At 36.7% G+C, this 16,062-nt stretch overlaps 2 protein-coding genes across 3 annotated transcripts in view; one reads left to right on the forward strand and one right to left on the reverse strand.

Moving 5' to 3' along the window:
• Window positions 1–65: 65 nt before the first annotated feature.
• On the forward strand, window positions 66–13,711 carry nod1 (nucleotide-binding oligomerization domain containing 1). Of its 2 annotated transcripts, XM_065270516.2 has the most exons (12): window positions 66–1,592; window positions 1,765–1,958; window positions 2,122–2,296; window positions 4,933–6,742; window positions 6,832–6,915; window positions 6,994–7,077; window positions 7,575–7,658; window positions 9,102–9,185; window positions 9,261–9,344; window positions 9,467–9,550; window positions 10,051–10,134; window positions 11,246–13,711. In XM_065270516.2, exons 2-12 carry the CDS (start codon window positions 1,791–1,793, stop codon window positions 11,316–11,318), a joined length of 2,814 nt encoding a protein of 937 aa, XP_065126588.1. In that variant the 5' UTR covers window positions 66–1,592; window positions 1,765–1,790; the 3' UTR covers window positions 11,319–13,711. The 2 variants fall into 2 exon arrangements, with proteins under 2 accessions (XP_065126588.1, XP_065126587.1); XM_065270515.2 differs by having other exon boundaries at window positions 66–1,958.
• The window catches only part of znrf2b (zinc and ring finger 2b), a 62,149-nt gene continuing 58,958 nt past the window's right edge, over window positions 12,872–16,062 (reverse strand). The window contains exon 5 of the mRNA XM_073811517.1: window positions 12,872–14,657. The gene's annotated coding sequence lies outside the window, so the exon portion shown is untranslated. The remainder of the gene's footprint in view (window positions 14,658–16,062) is intronic.

Genomic DNA, 16,062 nt, shown 5'->3' on the forward strand with positions numbered 1-16,062 from the left:
AAGGACCACCTGCAGTACCCTCACGGACCACTAGTGGTCCGCGGACCACAGTTTGGGAATGGCCGATCTAGTAGTCCAAGAAAAGAGATTTACGTTGTTGATGATAACTCACGTCATCATTTACTTTGGGGTTTGTACCTTTTGCATATTGTTAACATGAACTAATACACACTTACACACCAAAGGAAATGTAAAATCGTGAATTGGACCATAGTTGCCCTTTAATTTTTAGGTGAACAATCCCTTTATGATGTGCATTTATTTTTCAAAGTTAAAGGAATAGTTTACAAAATGAAAATTAGCCTTAATTTTACCTTTAAGCCATCCTAGGTGTATATGACGTTTTTCTTTCAGTCAAACACAGTCAGGGTTATATTAAACAATATCCTGGCTCTGTTCAGCTTTATAATAGCACTGGATAGTGCCCCATTTTTACCCTCAAAAACTAATCCATACAGTTATTAAACGACTTCTAAAGTGAAGCGATTGGTTTTTGTAAGGTTGGGTCTAGGGTGGCCATTCGTGCCAGTTCCGCCAGACACGTCCTGAACAGGTTTTCGGGTGCGTTCTACGGAAGTCGCGTTGGTCGACCATATACGTCATCAAGGTTTAATATTTCGGGTTTAATTTCAGAAAAGCAACCATTACATTTAAATGTATAAATGAAACTACAATGAGTGTATGTCTTAAAATAAATAAATCTTAATTTTCTAAATGTATTTTAACTGAAATGTGAGAACCTCGATGATGTATGCGGTGGTTGGGCAAGGCGACTTCCGGAGAACGAACCCGAAATCCTGTTCAGGACGTGTCCGGTGGAACTGGCACGAATGGCCGACCCTAGTTGGGTCACAGATCAGCTTTTGCCTCAACTTAACTCTTTCATGAGCACATTGGCTAGGATGACATCCTACCTATGTTCATAATGTAGTTTAAAATGGAGTACTACTCATTACATTATTTAAATAATAACTTTTTGAATAATTCCAACTTCAAATACTGAAATGATCCACCCTAAACTATATTTAAAAACTGCTGTTTTGTTGTTCTTTGCTTTTCTGTTTTTTTTCTTTGTTTCTATTTAATGTGAAGCTTCTTTAAAATAATGACCAATTGTGAAAAGTGTTGTCTAAATACAATTTTATTGAGTTTATAAAGTTTAAAATTTAAATTTTCCTTAAAAACTCATTGCTTCACCTTGGAAGACATTTAATAACCTCATAGATTGTTTTTCTTTGAAAATGGGGCACTATCCAATTCCATTATAAAGCTAAAAAAGCCAGCATATTATCAAACATGTGTTTGTCTGAAATACAAAAGTTTACACAGTTAAATATGGGATGATTTTTATTTTGAAGTGAACCTTTAAAGCTTAGGTTGCGTCTAGCTTAAAATAATTCATGATTAAATGTTTAATTACTTGAATTAATATGTAGATCTGTATATAATAAAAATAAGAATGTAATAATGTGATCTCATATGAAACAGAAATGACTCAAGAGGTCAGAGGTCATGTTGAAGTTTCACTTCCTGCTCGAGATGAATGCGCGAGCGCAGTTCTACGCCATGCACGCGCTTTCGTTTTCTTTTCCGTGAGTAATTAAAAACTTTATAAACTTTACAATGACGCGACAGGTGTGTGTGAGGCTCGAGCGTCGCGTCAGACGCGTTGAGTTTGGGTGTGTTTGCTGAGAGTTTGTGACGTTCATCAGCTGGATACTTAACGAGTGTCAAACGTAAACATTTACCCTGGTTTAACCTCAGTAACCTACTGACCCGGTTCTGTAGAGATGGGTTCTTATCCAGTCTCATATGTGAAGCTTCTGACGGTTCATCGGGAGCTTCTGGTGGAGCAGGTGAAGAACACGCAGTGTTTGCTGGACAATCTTCACATGAACAACTTCATCTGTACTGAAGATATAGAGATCATACAGCGAAGTGCCACCAAAACTGATCAGGTTTATTGTTATATTTATACCAACTAACCATCATAATAACTATGAATGTAATTAAACATTACTGTATGATCACTTCATCATAAAATGTAACTGTACTTTATCAATCCATTATCTATTTGATTCAGTCTGAAAACGAAATGACGTCATCATTTTGTACACGCAGGTGCGTAAGATCCTCGAGCTGGTCCAGAGTAAAGGAGAAGAATGTTCTGAATATTTCATACATATTCTTTATGAAGCGTATGATGCTTATATTGACCTGCGCCCATGGTTTCATGACATTCAGTACAGTCCATCAGATACTATACATCACATACCTGTGGTTAACACAGATCCCAGTGAGTGAAATCATATTACAAATCTTATATACAGTTATTTATAATATAAGGATTGATTCTGAGAGTAGGGGAGAGCGGGGCACAAACTAACACTTTTTGCATTGGCTCTATCATTCAAAAAATATTTAATTTGAATTGAATGCTTTTATTGTCATTGCATTACATACAATGAAATTAGGAGCGCTACTCCTGATTGGTGTTTCAACATCAACATATAGCCACAGACAATTAGATTAATTAATAATTTTTTAATGCAATCAACACACACATTTCTGCTACAAATGAACACTTAAAGTTTGTTTGTGTGATCTACCGTTATCGTACAATTACACTGAAAGTGACAGGAGTGCAAACGTTACCCCATAGGTGGGGTTCATTGCAACAAACAGAGGGTTTGTTGTAACACCTTTAGTTTAAACGCAAATAATTCAATCAAATTCTGTCTATAGACGGTTTCAGCAGTAACAACATAAACAAGCGGCTGTCGTGGTCCGCACATAACTTCCGGTAAACTCCGCTAAGAATAAATAACAACAAAGTTCTTTAAACGTAGTTCATTTATATAACAAGCAAAAAAACAACACATACATTACCTAGGAAACCAAAACATTTGTTATTTTCGACAAGGCATTTGTTCAAGAGATCAGTTTAGCAACTAGTCAGACCATTAAAAAAAAGGAAACCGGAAGTAAAGTTCGGATCCAGACGTGTATTGCGTCAGCGCACGTGCGTCCAATGAAACCTAAATGGAAACTAAAGGTGGATATTGTTTCTATATCTGCCTATAAAACATAGATATCCACACATTCAATCATCCATCATCCTTCATCTAAACATCCTTGTATTTTGCAGCTATGCATAGAAATAGATTTTTTTTAAAGGGAAGACAAAAAAATCATAATAGTGATTTTTCATAATTATTTCTCCTGATGCTGTATTAACAGTTATTATTTTGATGAATATTATATACGTTGTTTTCATTTTATTATCATTGTATACCTGAGACTATGTGACAACTTACCCCGCTGTGCAAAAATGTTTTCAATTCCAGCTATCGTAGGAGTTGCTGACATGTTTTAAAAATTATGTTATGTTTTAGGTAACAAGACAGTGATTAAAATAATATAAGGTTGGATTTGGTGACCCAACTCAGAAATAAAAAAAAACATTTTAAGAAATTTACTTTCATGCCTCCAAAACACTCTTTGTTCAATATCTTAACCAAAACACATCAAAACTTTTCACAAATTCACTTCTGACAGTAAGAGAAAAAGACCAAAAGCACTCTAACCCCGCTCACCCCTACTTCAGATTTTTTAGTGTTTTATATGTTTAGTTTATTATATTTTATATTTTTAGTTTATTATATTCTATATTTTTATATCCTTTATTTATTTGTTTGTTTTTATATTGTCCATTTACTGTCATTTTAGTTATTGTCAAATTGGTAAAGTATACCAAATATACAGCAGCGAGTCCACTCCAGTTTTGACTTTACTCATCATTTCTAGATGTATTGTGATCATTTCAGTCCATTGTCTTTTGAATTTCAACAAATGCAAACCTCAGGAATGACATAAAGTCACCCAACAGCAAATGTAAAAGACTGAGAGCATGACAAGGCACATGAAAGATGTGGCTTAATATCAGTCCCCCCAAATTTCTTATTTTTATTTTCCAAAAATCTATGTAAAAACTTTAGTATTTTGTTGTTGTTTTTTGTGTATTGAAGATCGGAAAACACGGCATCTTTTTTTGTTATTTTGACCATGTTTTCCCCATTTCAATTTTCAGTTAATAAATGCAAATAAAAACATCATTTCTATTAAGAATATGTCAAACGTTGACAGAATGAAACAAAAAAATTAAATTTTACTTCAATCTAGAAAAACTGAAAGGGACTCTTATTTTTTTTTCTGCAGCTGTATAAATGCACATTAGCATAAACAAATACATTTTTAAAGTACAAGCGAAGAGTTCAGATGGAAAACCCTCTAAGTGCTTCTGACATGTTTTCTTGTAAATGAGGATTAATTAATAATCAGAGTCTTATGCTTAGGTTCAATCATTTCACTTTAATGGCAAATAAAATGTTATTAGTAGTCAGTTACTGAATGCCTTATTTTTCACAAAACACAAAGTAAACGGTTGCAAAATCACTATAGATGTAACTACAAATGATAAAAGTCAGAAAGTGCATTCAGGTATGTATTCATGTCTAAGTACTCGCAAGTTTGAATGTGATCCACGGTCGTTTCTCAATCTCTCTCCAGTCGCTCTTCACTGTCCTTTCTGAATAAAAATAAAAAGCTCTCAAATATTCTGTTAATATCCCCAAATATTTGCTAAACAACCTAATGTTGCAAAAACTCTTGAAGCTTGACGCATGTGGCATTTAACGGATTCTGCCAACAAAAAGCATTCGGTGATTAGTGGCTTTTGCATCTGAGCTCTTCAAATATTCCAGAATGGTTTCTCAATTCAGCTGAGACCGTGACACCTCCATGAATTTTTTTTTTTTTTAGAAATGATTGCATATTATAGTTGTTTTAAAGAGTATATTCCTGCAGTTATGATGACATTGTGTTCATCTTCCTGATAGTTTTGGTGCACTAACTGTCTTTATGTCTTTGTAGTTAGCAAGTACAGTGAGAAACTCAGGCATGAGCTCAAGAGAGACACTCAGTTCATCACATCATACTCAAAGCGTGAAGAGACGCCGCTGGAGGATCTCTACACAGACACACAGATGGAGCTCGTAAACGACAAGGGCGAGAGCCTGGGCTTTCTCCAGAGTCTGGATGAGCTCCTTGGAGATCAGGGGGTCTTCAACCAGGAGGCCGAGACCATCTTCATCACGGGTGATGCTGGTGTAGGCAAATCCATCGTTCTTCAGAAACTCCAGAATCTGTGGTCCAGGAGAGAGCTGAAAACTCGCGCCAAGTTCTTCTTTAAATTCAGGTGCAGGATGTTTAGCGCCTTTAAAGAAACGGATGAGATCTCATTGAGGGATCTTATCTTCAAGCACAACTGCTATCCGGATGGAGACCCCGACAACGAGGTCTTTACGTACATCTTACGATTCCCAGAGACCGTACTCTTTGCGTTTGATGGGTACGATGAAATCCAAACAGACTTTGACTTGGATAACGTGCCCGAGGTGGTCTCCCCAGAAGAAAAGACTCATCCGCTTTTGCTTCTCATGAATCTGCTGTGTGGAAAACTGCTGAACGGTTCTCGGAAAATTCTGACCGCGCGGACCGGCACGGAGGTCCAAAGCCGAGTGATCAGGAAGAAGGTCTTTCTGAGAGGTTTTTCACCCGAGCATCTGAGGACGTACACGGCTTTGCATTTCCCCGAGGAGGAACAAAGGGCGATGGTGCGAGTGCAGCTGGATGCAAACCCTCATCTCTGCGGTCTCTGCTCCATCCCACTCTTCAGCTGGATCATTCTTAAGAGTTTCAAGCATTTCTATTCCATCTACGATGATTATAAATTGCCGGACTCATGCATCACCCTCACTAATGTTTTCCTGCTCCTCTCGGAGGTCTTTCTGGGTCATACGACCGCTCGACCCGGTCTGCTGAAACGCAGTACGAGGTGTCCCTCCGAGACCTTTAAATCCGGCGAGCAAAAGCTTTTGGCCTTCGCTAGACTCGCTCTGCAAGGTCTCGAGAGAGGTGCATTTTTATTTAGCATTGAGGAGGTCACGTCTTGCGGATTAGACGATAAGGACCTTCAGTTCGGGTTTCTGAGGCCCGTTTGTCATTACGATACGTGCGGAAGCTCTGCCACATTCGAGTTTCTTCACGTGACCCTGCAGGCGTTCTTAGCCAGTTTCGCTTTGGTCCTGGACACCAAGATCACTCCTGACACTATCCTTAAGTTTTTCTCCAAATGCGAATACAAAAAGAAGTCCCGCCTCTCTTGTTTATCTTGTCTGGGAAAGTCACAACCCAGAGACAAGGATCCGTTCCAGACCAATGAGCACTTCCAGTTTACCAATCTCTTCTTATGCGGACTGTTGTCCAAGCCCAACGCCGCTCTTCTCGAGCATCTCGTTCCACCGCTTTCACTCAACCAAAAGCGCAAGACGCTCAAATCCTATCTGTCTAACAGCGTGAAGTCACACCTGAAGGATCTGCCTCGGCATCCAGCCATAGAAATCCCGGGTTATAAAGTGCACGCCATGCCCAATTTCTTATGGATGCTGCGGTGTATATTCGAGATCAACAGCGAGAAAGTGGCCAAGATGACGGCCAACGGCATATCGGCCGATTACATTAAGATCGCCTACTGTAACATTTACTCAGCAGACTGCAGCGCTCTGAACTTTGTGTTACATCATCGTAAAAAACACCTGGGGGTGGACATGGATAACAACAACATCAGTGATTATGGAGTGAAACAGCTAAGACCCTCTTTCAGCAAAATGACCGTGGTAAGGTACGGTAAACACGGTAAACACTACACACAGAGGTCATACGGTCTGAAGAATTCACAGAATGAGTAAAACATCAAACTTTTGCTTTCAGATTATGTGTGAATCAACTCACGGACGACAGCATGGAGGTTCTGGCAAATGAGCTCATCAGATATAAAGTTGTCAAGATTTTGGGGTGAGTTAAGGACTGATCTGGATTCTCTTTATGTCTCTCGTGTATTTATTTCTAAAGTGTGTTTGTTAATACTCACAGCCTTTACAAGAATCACATCACAGATGTCGGAGCCAAACTGGTAGCAGAGATCATTGAAGGATGTCCTCACCTAAAGACTGTCAAGTAGGTGTCACAGCAACATACACAGAAAGATCAAACTCATATCAGATCATAATGGTGTTTTTCCACTGCGTGGTACGACTATGCTCGGCACGAATCGATGCGGCTCAGTTTGCTTTTCGCTGCAGTTGGGATTGTAGGATTATTGTGGTAAAAAATGTCGTAACTCGTACAATAACGTGTAGATGATTACATCACTTGGTTTGCTTGACAGAGCACGAAGGTAAGCTCATTTTGCATTTAGCAATGACGCCAGTAGTGAAGATTCTCTCTGACCAATCAGTGATCTGCACGTCACATTTAGTTTAGCTGTGCTATGAACGAAGTATAAAATGGCAGTATACAGACAGTCTGTGTGCTGGTCTACCGTGATTTAAGGTCATACAGAAATAATAAATGTTTTCCAGGTGATGCACACGTTGTCATCTTATCAGATTTAGATATTTAATAAACTTACCACAGTCATTTCTGATCTGTTATGTACATTTGTCTGTTTTTAGACTCGGCTGTAACAAGATCACAGGTTTGGGTGCCAGCTATCTTGCCAAAGGAATTCACAAGAGTAAATCTATCTTTGATGTAGGGTAAGGTTGTTTAACTGAAAGAATTCATGCATTGTACAGAGGAACAATTTCATCTACATGTAAATAATCTGGTACTCACCTTATATGCTCCTAACGTCTTTTTTACTGTGGTACGCAAAGGTGAAATATTATGATTGCTGTTTCTTTCATAAACACATGATGACATTATAGCATCACACCTGACATGTCAAATCTAAAGGCTTCATATTTAATGTGAATGAGTAAATAATAGGGATGCACCCATACAACATGTTTATGCCAGTACTAGGGGTGCACCATTATATCGGCAGAAGATGCTTGCTATGCTTCTCAATGAATTACAGTGAAATGCCGCTACATCCAAAAGCCAGAGGGCGCTCTTGTGCAGAAACTTAATATGCGCTGTAGACAAAGAATCACAGACATGCAGCTATGACACGCAGCTCCAGGAAATGGATTAAGGATATATTTACATTGCTGTTCTTCAAATGTTTTCAGGTATTTTCATGATAATAAAGAATATGTATAATGATTAAATGTTTGACGAGTGTTGCTTTTTCAAATGCATGTTATAAACGACTCAAACCAACAGTGATTTCAGATCGATAAGGACTTACTGATCAAATGCCGTAGTACATGAAATAGCTGTGAATAATATCGGCTGTGCGATTCAGATTAGTTATCGGCCAGGTATTATTAGTGGATATCGGCATTTATTGGTGCACTCCTAGTCAGTATTGATACTCGATTACTTAAAATGACAAATACTTATACCAGTAAATACTGCGATTAGGGGGAAATGCGAATAATGGGAGATGATTAACATTAAACCCACGTGACTGATTGTCTAGTTGTATCAGCTGACATTGTCTCTATCATATATGGAGCTCGACGTTGTTGCATTGGCCTTGCTGTTAGTGCTTGGATCAAAAACTTTGCATTCCTTCTTCTGTGCACAGCATTCAGTTTGGCAATTACAAGCTGCACTGATAGTTAATTTATAACTTACCCAATTATAACTAAATGCAGTCCTGTCTTTTTTTTCTAAACTGTATGTTGGTTACCACTACCACCGCACCTAATTTGCCTTTCTTTGTTTTTCTTTATTTGCAAATTTTGAAAAGATTCACTTCACGTTTGGATGGAAACCCAGTGTGACCAAATTCAAAATAATCACACAGTATGAGTTCTAATGTGTTTTTCCGTCCCTTTAGATTGTCAGGATATTGTCTGGCCCTGTTTTAAACAATCAACCGATGAAAATGCTTTTATATGCCAATAGTGATTATAGGTCCATATATCAGTGCATCACTATTAAATAATATATTTTTATTTGTAAGTGAAATTTTATATCATACAATATAAAAGACCTTAGTGTGATGATAACAGTGCTTTCAGACATAAGTAAATAATAGTCTGGCAAATGTTATCAAGCTGTTGATGTACTACAGTCTGTGTTTGCAGAATGTGGGGTAACTCGATCGGTGATGAAGGGGCGAATGCTTTCGCTGAGGCTTTAAAGAATCACCCATCCCTAACAAACCTCAGGTGAGTCTCACATCAAGACTTTATACTCGGCTTCAGAGGAACACAAGATATAAACACTGATGTTTCCCTGTTCAGTCTCTCCGCCAATGGCATCACATCTCAGGGGGGAAAGAGTTTGGCAAATGCACTCAAGGAAAGCACGAGCCTTCATATCTTCTGGTAAGATTGTGCATACAACCCTGTTTCTTTTGTAGCAGTAATAATTAATGACGCAGGTGTCTGATCACAACAGTGATTCTATCATTAAACCAGGTTTAATCTACTTCATGTGCTTATTTCAGGCTCATTCAGAATCAAATCTGTGATGACGCAGCGTCTGATCTCGCTGATGCGTTCAGGTCAAACTCATCGCTGACTCATCTGATGTACGATAACATTTAACCTTTCATATTTATAATATTGCACCTGCAGCACACAAGCAATCTCTGTTCATGATTCTAACACATGGCAAAAAAATGACTTTCTTACTTAGTATTTTTGTCTTGTTTTTAGTACAAATATCGAAAACTTTTTAAATTAAAATGCATTTTTCTTCTTGATTCTTGATGGGCAAAATAACCTAAGAAAATAAGTCTAGTTTAAGTAAATTTAGGCTTATAACAAGCAAAAAATGTATTTGCTTGTTTTAATTTGATACTTTTTGTTTAGAAACTAGAATTGTTTTGTTAGATCATTTTGCTCATCAAGAAAATGCATCTTGATTTAAGAATGTTTAGATATTTGTACTAAAAACAAGAAAAAAAATACTAAGTAAAAAGTCATTTTTTTGCAGTGGAGTATTTACAATAAATATGCAAGCAATATAAAGTTTTATTTGAAATGATAAACATCAAGTCTCAAGCATTGATTGTGTGATTTTTCACAGGTTAATAGACAACCAGTTGAGCGTTCATGGAGCCAGACAGATAGCTGACGCTCTCTCAAACAACACTACACTGAAAGAAGTCAAGTAAGAGCTTTAATATCTAGTGAGCGCCGGATAGCAACAGACACTATTTTAAGTTTTGACCTGCGATAAGTTGACATAACTTATAAAAACAAGTTGGAATTGTTTAAATTCATTTTTTAAGTTAAAGTAACATAAAAATATACAGTATGTTGATCTGACAAAAATGCAGCATTTATTTTACAGTGACGTTCACAATCTGAGGCCTGCACTGCAAAAAAAATATTTTCAAGGAAAAAAATCGTACTTAGTATTACTTAGTATTTTTGTCTTGTTTTCAGTAAAAATATCTAAAAATTCTTAAATTAAGATGCTTTTTCTTAATGAGCAAAACGACACAAGAAAATAAGTCTAGTTTTTAGACCATTAATATCAAATTTAAGTGATTTTGTGCATAAAACAAAATCTGCCAATGGGGTAAGCTAATTTTTCTTGAATTTAGTGTTTGCTTACCCCATTGGCAATTTTTTTTGCTTGTTTTATGCACAAAATCACCTAAATTTTATATTTTTGGTCTAAAAACTAGACTTATTTTCTTGGGTCGTTTTGCTCATTAAGAAAAAGCATCTTAATTTAAGAATTTTTAGATATTTTTACTGAAAACAAGACAAAAATACTATGAAATTTATTTTGCTGTGTGTGAGTCTGTAGTTTCATCTCAAGCTCACAAGGTTTTGAAACTGAACCTTTCTGTACTCTGCATTAGGCATGGGCCGATTACCGGTTTCAAGGTATACCGAGGTTTAAAACAGTCAAGGTTTTAAAACCACTAAAATGTTCTGTGATACCGTCTCCAAGGTATGAGCTGTGTTTATACAAAATTCATTAAATCATGAAGTCATGTGATTGATTTGATGTTTACATTTAATATATATTACGAAAATATTATATATGTTTTGAAAGCATATTATAATTTAAAGGCTTTATTGTACCTGGCATTTGAAAATAACACAATTTAGTGTTGCAATGGTAATACCGCAACACCGTGGTATTTTTGCTAAAGGTTATCATACCGCCAGAATCTTATACCGGCCCATGCCTACTCTGCATTTGTATTAAACCGCATCTGATGAGACAACTACAGTTTTACTTAACGTTTGCTTTTTGTTGACAGCATTAAAGGAAACCAAATCTCTAAAGCAGAAGAAAAACTCTTTGAGGAAGAGAAGAGGCTTCGTTTTCACTGAGAGATCTATGAGGAAACTCCTGTACAGTATATTAATGACACATTCATTCACATCTACAATGTATTATCCATATCTCACTCACAGTTTTATATCAAAGCCAAATCATACTTACACGCAGGCTGGACAATATCATTAGTTTCATGTTTTTTTTTTTTGCACTATATAACTCAGTATTCATGTTATTTTTTCTTCAGAATAACCCTTATGTTAAAGATCACATAACACACAGTTTCTTTCAATCTCATGTTAATCTTGGGTACCTATAGATTAGTGTTTAATCCTTTATATGTCCATAGTCTTTTGTGTTGTCAGATTTTTTAAAAGACAGAAACAGCCTTTCCGTTTTTTTCCGAAAAAGGTTGAACTCTTGGAAGCGTACGGTGGGAGGAGATAAAGAGTTACGAATACAGCATAGCTATATGTTCATGTTGTTTACATTATATGCACTTATGCACTGATTACAAAAAGATTAGATTTTAATTTACTTACCACCTGTGGTTGTGACTCCTGAACGGCATCTTTTAATGTTGGGACCGCTCCGTCATTCAGTTGAAAACGAATTGGGCCTTGTTTGTTAAGCAATCGTCTCCAAAATGCAGGTAACAAACATAAAACTTTGCAATGATCTTGCCGTCCGGGAAAAAAACAAACTGCATTTACCGTTGTATTGAGACAGGGTTACTTGGAAAGCACAAAAGACGCATGTACCCCTATCTTTCAGATGTGAAATCTATAAATCACAAAGGATCTTGAATTTTTGCGCAGCGGAGCATTTTTAGATCTCCGCCTTTAAACGATGCCCAATTAATTTCAATGACATATAAAAGAGCGTCTGTCAATGTTTAAACCCTTTTTGAGCATTATGCTGCGTTTACACCAGCCGCGCTAGACTGATTTCAATGTTAAGTCAATGTGAAGACACGTTGATGTGCGTCTGGAGGTCTCGCGGCGCAAATGAGGCGTTTAGTGCGGAGCGGTAGACGCAATTACGCCTCGTTCGCGTGAATTGAGCGTTACTGTGGATTTTTGTGTACGCACACTTTACGATTAAATATGTGCGTATGCACGCTTTATAAATAAGGCCCTGGGAGTTGCCCACCAAAGTACATTCTTTTAATGGCCTCAATTTTAATATTTATTTGTTACATATTTTTTATATTAGCTTGGTTTGAAACAATGATTAAACATATCAATTTTTTTGAGTTGACAGACACTATATAAAAAGTAGCCCTCCAGATTGTTTTATCCATTGTGGATGTAGCCCTTGTTCACAAAAAGGGTGGAGACCCCTAATTTAAATATATGATGCCTCGTGAAGACTGTGAAACACTGATGATAAAGCATTAATTCTGAATTTTTTTATTAAAATAGCTTTAAGTCATTCACAAAAGTCTAAGAGTTTGCTATAACGAGACTATAAAACATTTCTGCCTTGACTCTGATACATGTGAGTCTAAAGATGAGGACGGTTTGTGAAACTAGACAAAAGCAGAAACAACTATTACCCAGCCCTAAACTCACACAATGAACATCCAGACAAGAACTGAAAGATCTGTGCTTGAAAAATGTTGTTTTTTAATGTCATTATCTCTGTACATAATGTTCACATGGAATGTTACAATAAATCATTTTTAAAGAACCGTTATCCGAGTTAACTTCACACGTGTGCGTAATGGATCGGATGCCCAATCCTGTGTGTTTTCATTGCATCTTAAGAAAGTGAAACTGCTGTAAGTATGAAACTAAATCAAGTATCATTAACCTGATGAGTGTATGACAGACATTAAACACGACGACACAAACAAACAAAATGATCCAATCAGATTCATCTGGGCTCAGATCTGCTCACAAAGTTTTTGAAAGGTAAATTCATATTTCATGAATTTGAAAATATGCACATGATCAATTAAGGCCATTTAAACACAATCTACAATGATTTCACATTAAAGCTAATGGCTGGCCGATGACTGCATGTTATTATCTGGAACACAGCTCCATCTTTCAGTATTATCTGTAACATTGGCATGACTATAAAGAGCTCAATTCAGTCTCATATCAACCTCAAAATCCATTAGCAGCATTTGAAAGCTATCATGGCACATTTGAGATATCACTGTATGACAATAAATACTCAGACTTATCTTTGGGGACGTCATTATTTAACATCATTGGGCTGAAGTACATCTGTTAATACCAACACTTGATAAAGACCCGACCACAGATGACTTCACAATCACTAACAGATTGTAAAAAAATCAAATCAGTGATAAGTAATGATTAGTTGGCAGTGCTTCTGAACTAGAGTATGACATCACCGGTCTAAACTACAGGAATAAAAGCAGCTGTAATGTGATTAAATCATCAAAATAAAACATTTCATTCTTACTGGATCATTCACAATAAACTGCATGAACAAACAAAAGAGAGGAAAATAAAGAGGAAAGCTGATGTTTAAATCCAGACTGTATGTTGCATTTCATTATTCAAATATAACTTCTTTCTATCAGCTGATGGCGTATTATAGACTAAAAAAGATCATTTGGAGTTATTTTTGAATAATAATCTCATCTGTGCTCGGTTATCTCATTCAGTATATAAATGATTGATGGTGTTTGATGCTTGTACATTGATAAGGAGGAGAATTGTTCAGAAACCCATCAAGAAGCTACAGTGAAGCTTTACGTGCCTATCGATAATATTGCTACACGAGTGGAGACGTTCACCATCAGACGACGGCCAAGTAGAAACAGACGCATGGCACTTCTAATGTCAGTATGGCTCCGGGCCGACAGGAATCAGAGGATCTTTATCCCCATCATATCCACAAGATGGCTCATGAAGACTCGTCTTTCATCCAAAAACGCACCACCGTTGGCTCTTAGGATTTGAAAATGAAGGCACTGGTAGATACAGTAGTCCTTTATCACAAGATCATGAAGTACAATCAAATCATTGATGAGGTCAGCTGACCCTGAGTCCGACCAATCAGGAGCTTCAGGTAATAAACTAAACCGTCGAGTACGGCCAGAAGTTTATCGCCGTTTCCTGATTGGTAAATAGTTGCGTGGCGCAGTAGTAAGCGTGCCGTCTGTTTTTGTAGTACGGTGCAGAGGGAAGAGCTGAAGGGCGACAGTCAAGAGTTTCCCTGAAGATTTGCTCCAGTGAGTTTTGGCACATCTGGGTTTTTATGGCGATGCTACGAGAGGAGAAGGAGGAGTCGGGTGATCGAGGTGCCCGCTCTGCCTGAAAAAAACTGAAGACGTCACAGTGCGTCCAGGAAGAAGAGATTCACATTTGCTGTCTGCCAGTAGGAAAACATCACCGCTTACAAACCTGAAGCTAAAACACAACAACACCATTATATATAGAAATAAAGTCAAGTCTTTATTCAGCTTTTAAACTGCTGTGTTATTCAGTGAACAATGGTTAAGATGCCTTTTTTCATCATTACATTACATTCATGCATTTTTCAGATGCTTTGATCCAAAGCAGCTTACAGTGCATTACATTTTCGTATATATGGGTTTAAACCCATGACCTTTAGCGCAATGCTATACCACTGAGTTATACAGGCGCAGAGTATTTTGCTTTTAAAAAGATGAATGAAGAAACATGTGATATTGTTGGGTATAAAGTGTTTGTGGGAATATTTAACATGACATCAAACAACAGTAAGAGAACAAACACAGAAATGGGTGATTCTCACGAAATCCAGATTTAACAGGTGTCCAGATTAGATTATTAAAAGCCCTTGAAGCCAATATTTTTTTGCACATATAAGATTAAGGTCTGAACTTAACATAACCATTATTTTTAGAGGGTTTAAAAAATATTTCCTATAGAATTATTTACATTTTTTAGATTATCATTATCAAAAATTTTAAGGATCGAGTACGAGTACCGATATTTTTTCCCATGTTGTACGTTTTTTTTTTTCAGTGGCAATTTTCTAAGAACAACAAAATGAGACTTATGACTATAAGCATCTTTATTTTTCACAACTTCAACTCATATTATAAAAAACAAATCATTCTTATGTGCTTATCATCAGAAATTTTCAAAGCCAACATTTCACAGTGTCCAATAACCTCAAAAGGGCAAAACCGAGGATGTAATGAATGCAATTTTTACCTGCCTGTCACAAAGCTGTCAAAGTGCTAAAGAAATCACAGACAAGAAGACAATCAAATTTGTCATAAAGTACGTTGTGCAAGGTATCTGTCTTTGATATCGGGGGATTTTTACAAGTACATGAGCTTTGTGTCGGGCCCAATACAGATACTGGTATCGGTGCATCCCTAAAAATTATCATTACCGCAAATTGATATTACATTAAATTTATGCATTTACAAACTCATGTTTCAGTAATGAGAACTAAAAAGTTGTCTATGTACTATGACAAACAATATTTTGACTTTTACCTGGAGAGAAAAATAAGAACTGCTTAGCCATCATGAGTGTCACAGTCAGTTATGTCCCTTCAAACATTTTTTTAAATGTTAGTTCCTTGAGGGCTTAAACAGTGATTGAAAATTGTTGCGGAGGATGAGAAAATGTATTAATATTCCTTATTGTCTCTACATTTACCAGTGATCACCAAACACCACATGTTTCTTTACTGTAAATGTTTATAGTATAACATGCACTGAAGCTTTTTATTTTTTAGATTTTTTAATTATAAATATTTACATGTCAAAGAACCCAAATCCAGTCATTGACAAACTGCGGTAATGAAACTTTTCCC

Source organism: Paramisgurnus dabryanus, chromosome 13 (assembly GCF_030506205.2).
Source record: "Paramisgurnus dabryanus chromosome 13, PD_genome_1.1, whole genome shotgun sequence".
Classification (NCBI taxonomy): Eukaryota; Metazoa; Chordata; class Actinopteri; order Cypriniformes; family Cobitidae; genus Paramisgurnus; species Paramisgurnus dabryanus.

Excerpts from the sequence above, each read along its gene's own strand:
- nod1 (XM_065270515.2), top strand. The coding sequence starts at position 1,791 with ATGGGTTCTTATCCAGTCTCATATGTGAAGCTTCTGACGGTTCATCGG. Across the intron at positions 9,551-10,050 it reads TCATCGCTGACTCATCTGAT|GTTAATAGACAACCAGTTGA; the intron begins GTACGATAACAT and ends GATTTTTCACAG. Across the intron at positions 10,135-11,245 it reads ACTACACTGAAAGAAGTCAA|CATTAAAGGAAACCAAATCT; the intron begins GTAAGAGCTTTA and ends TTTTGTTGACAG.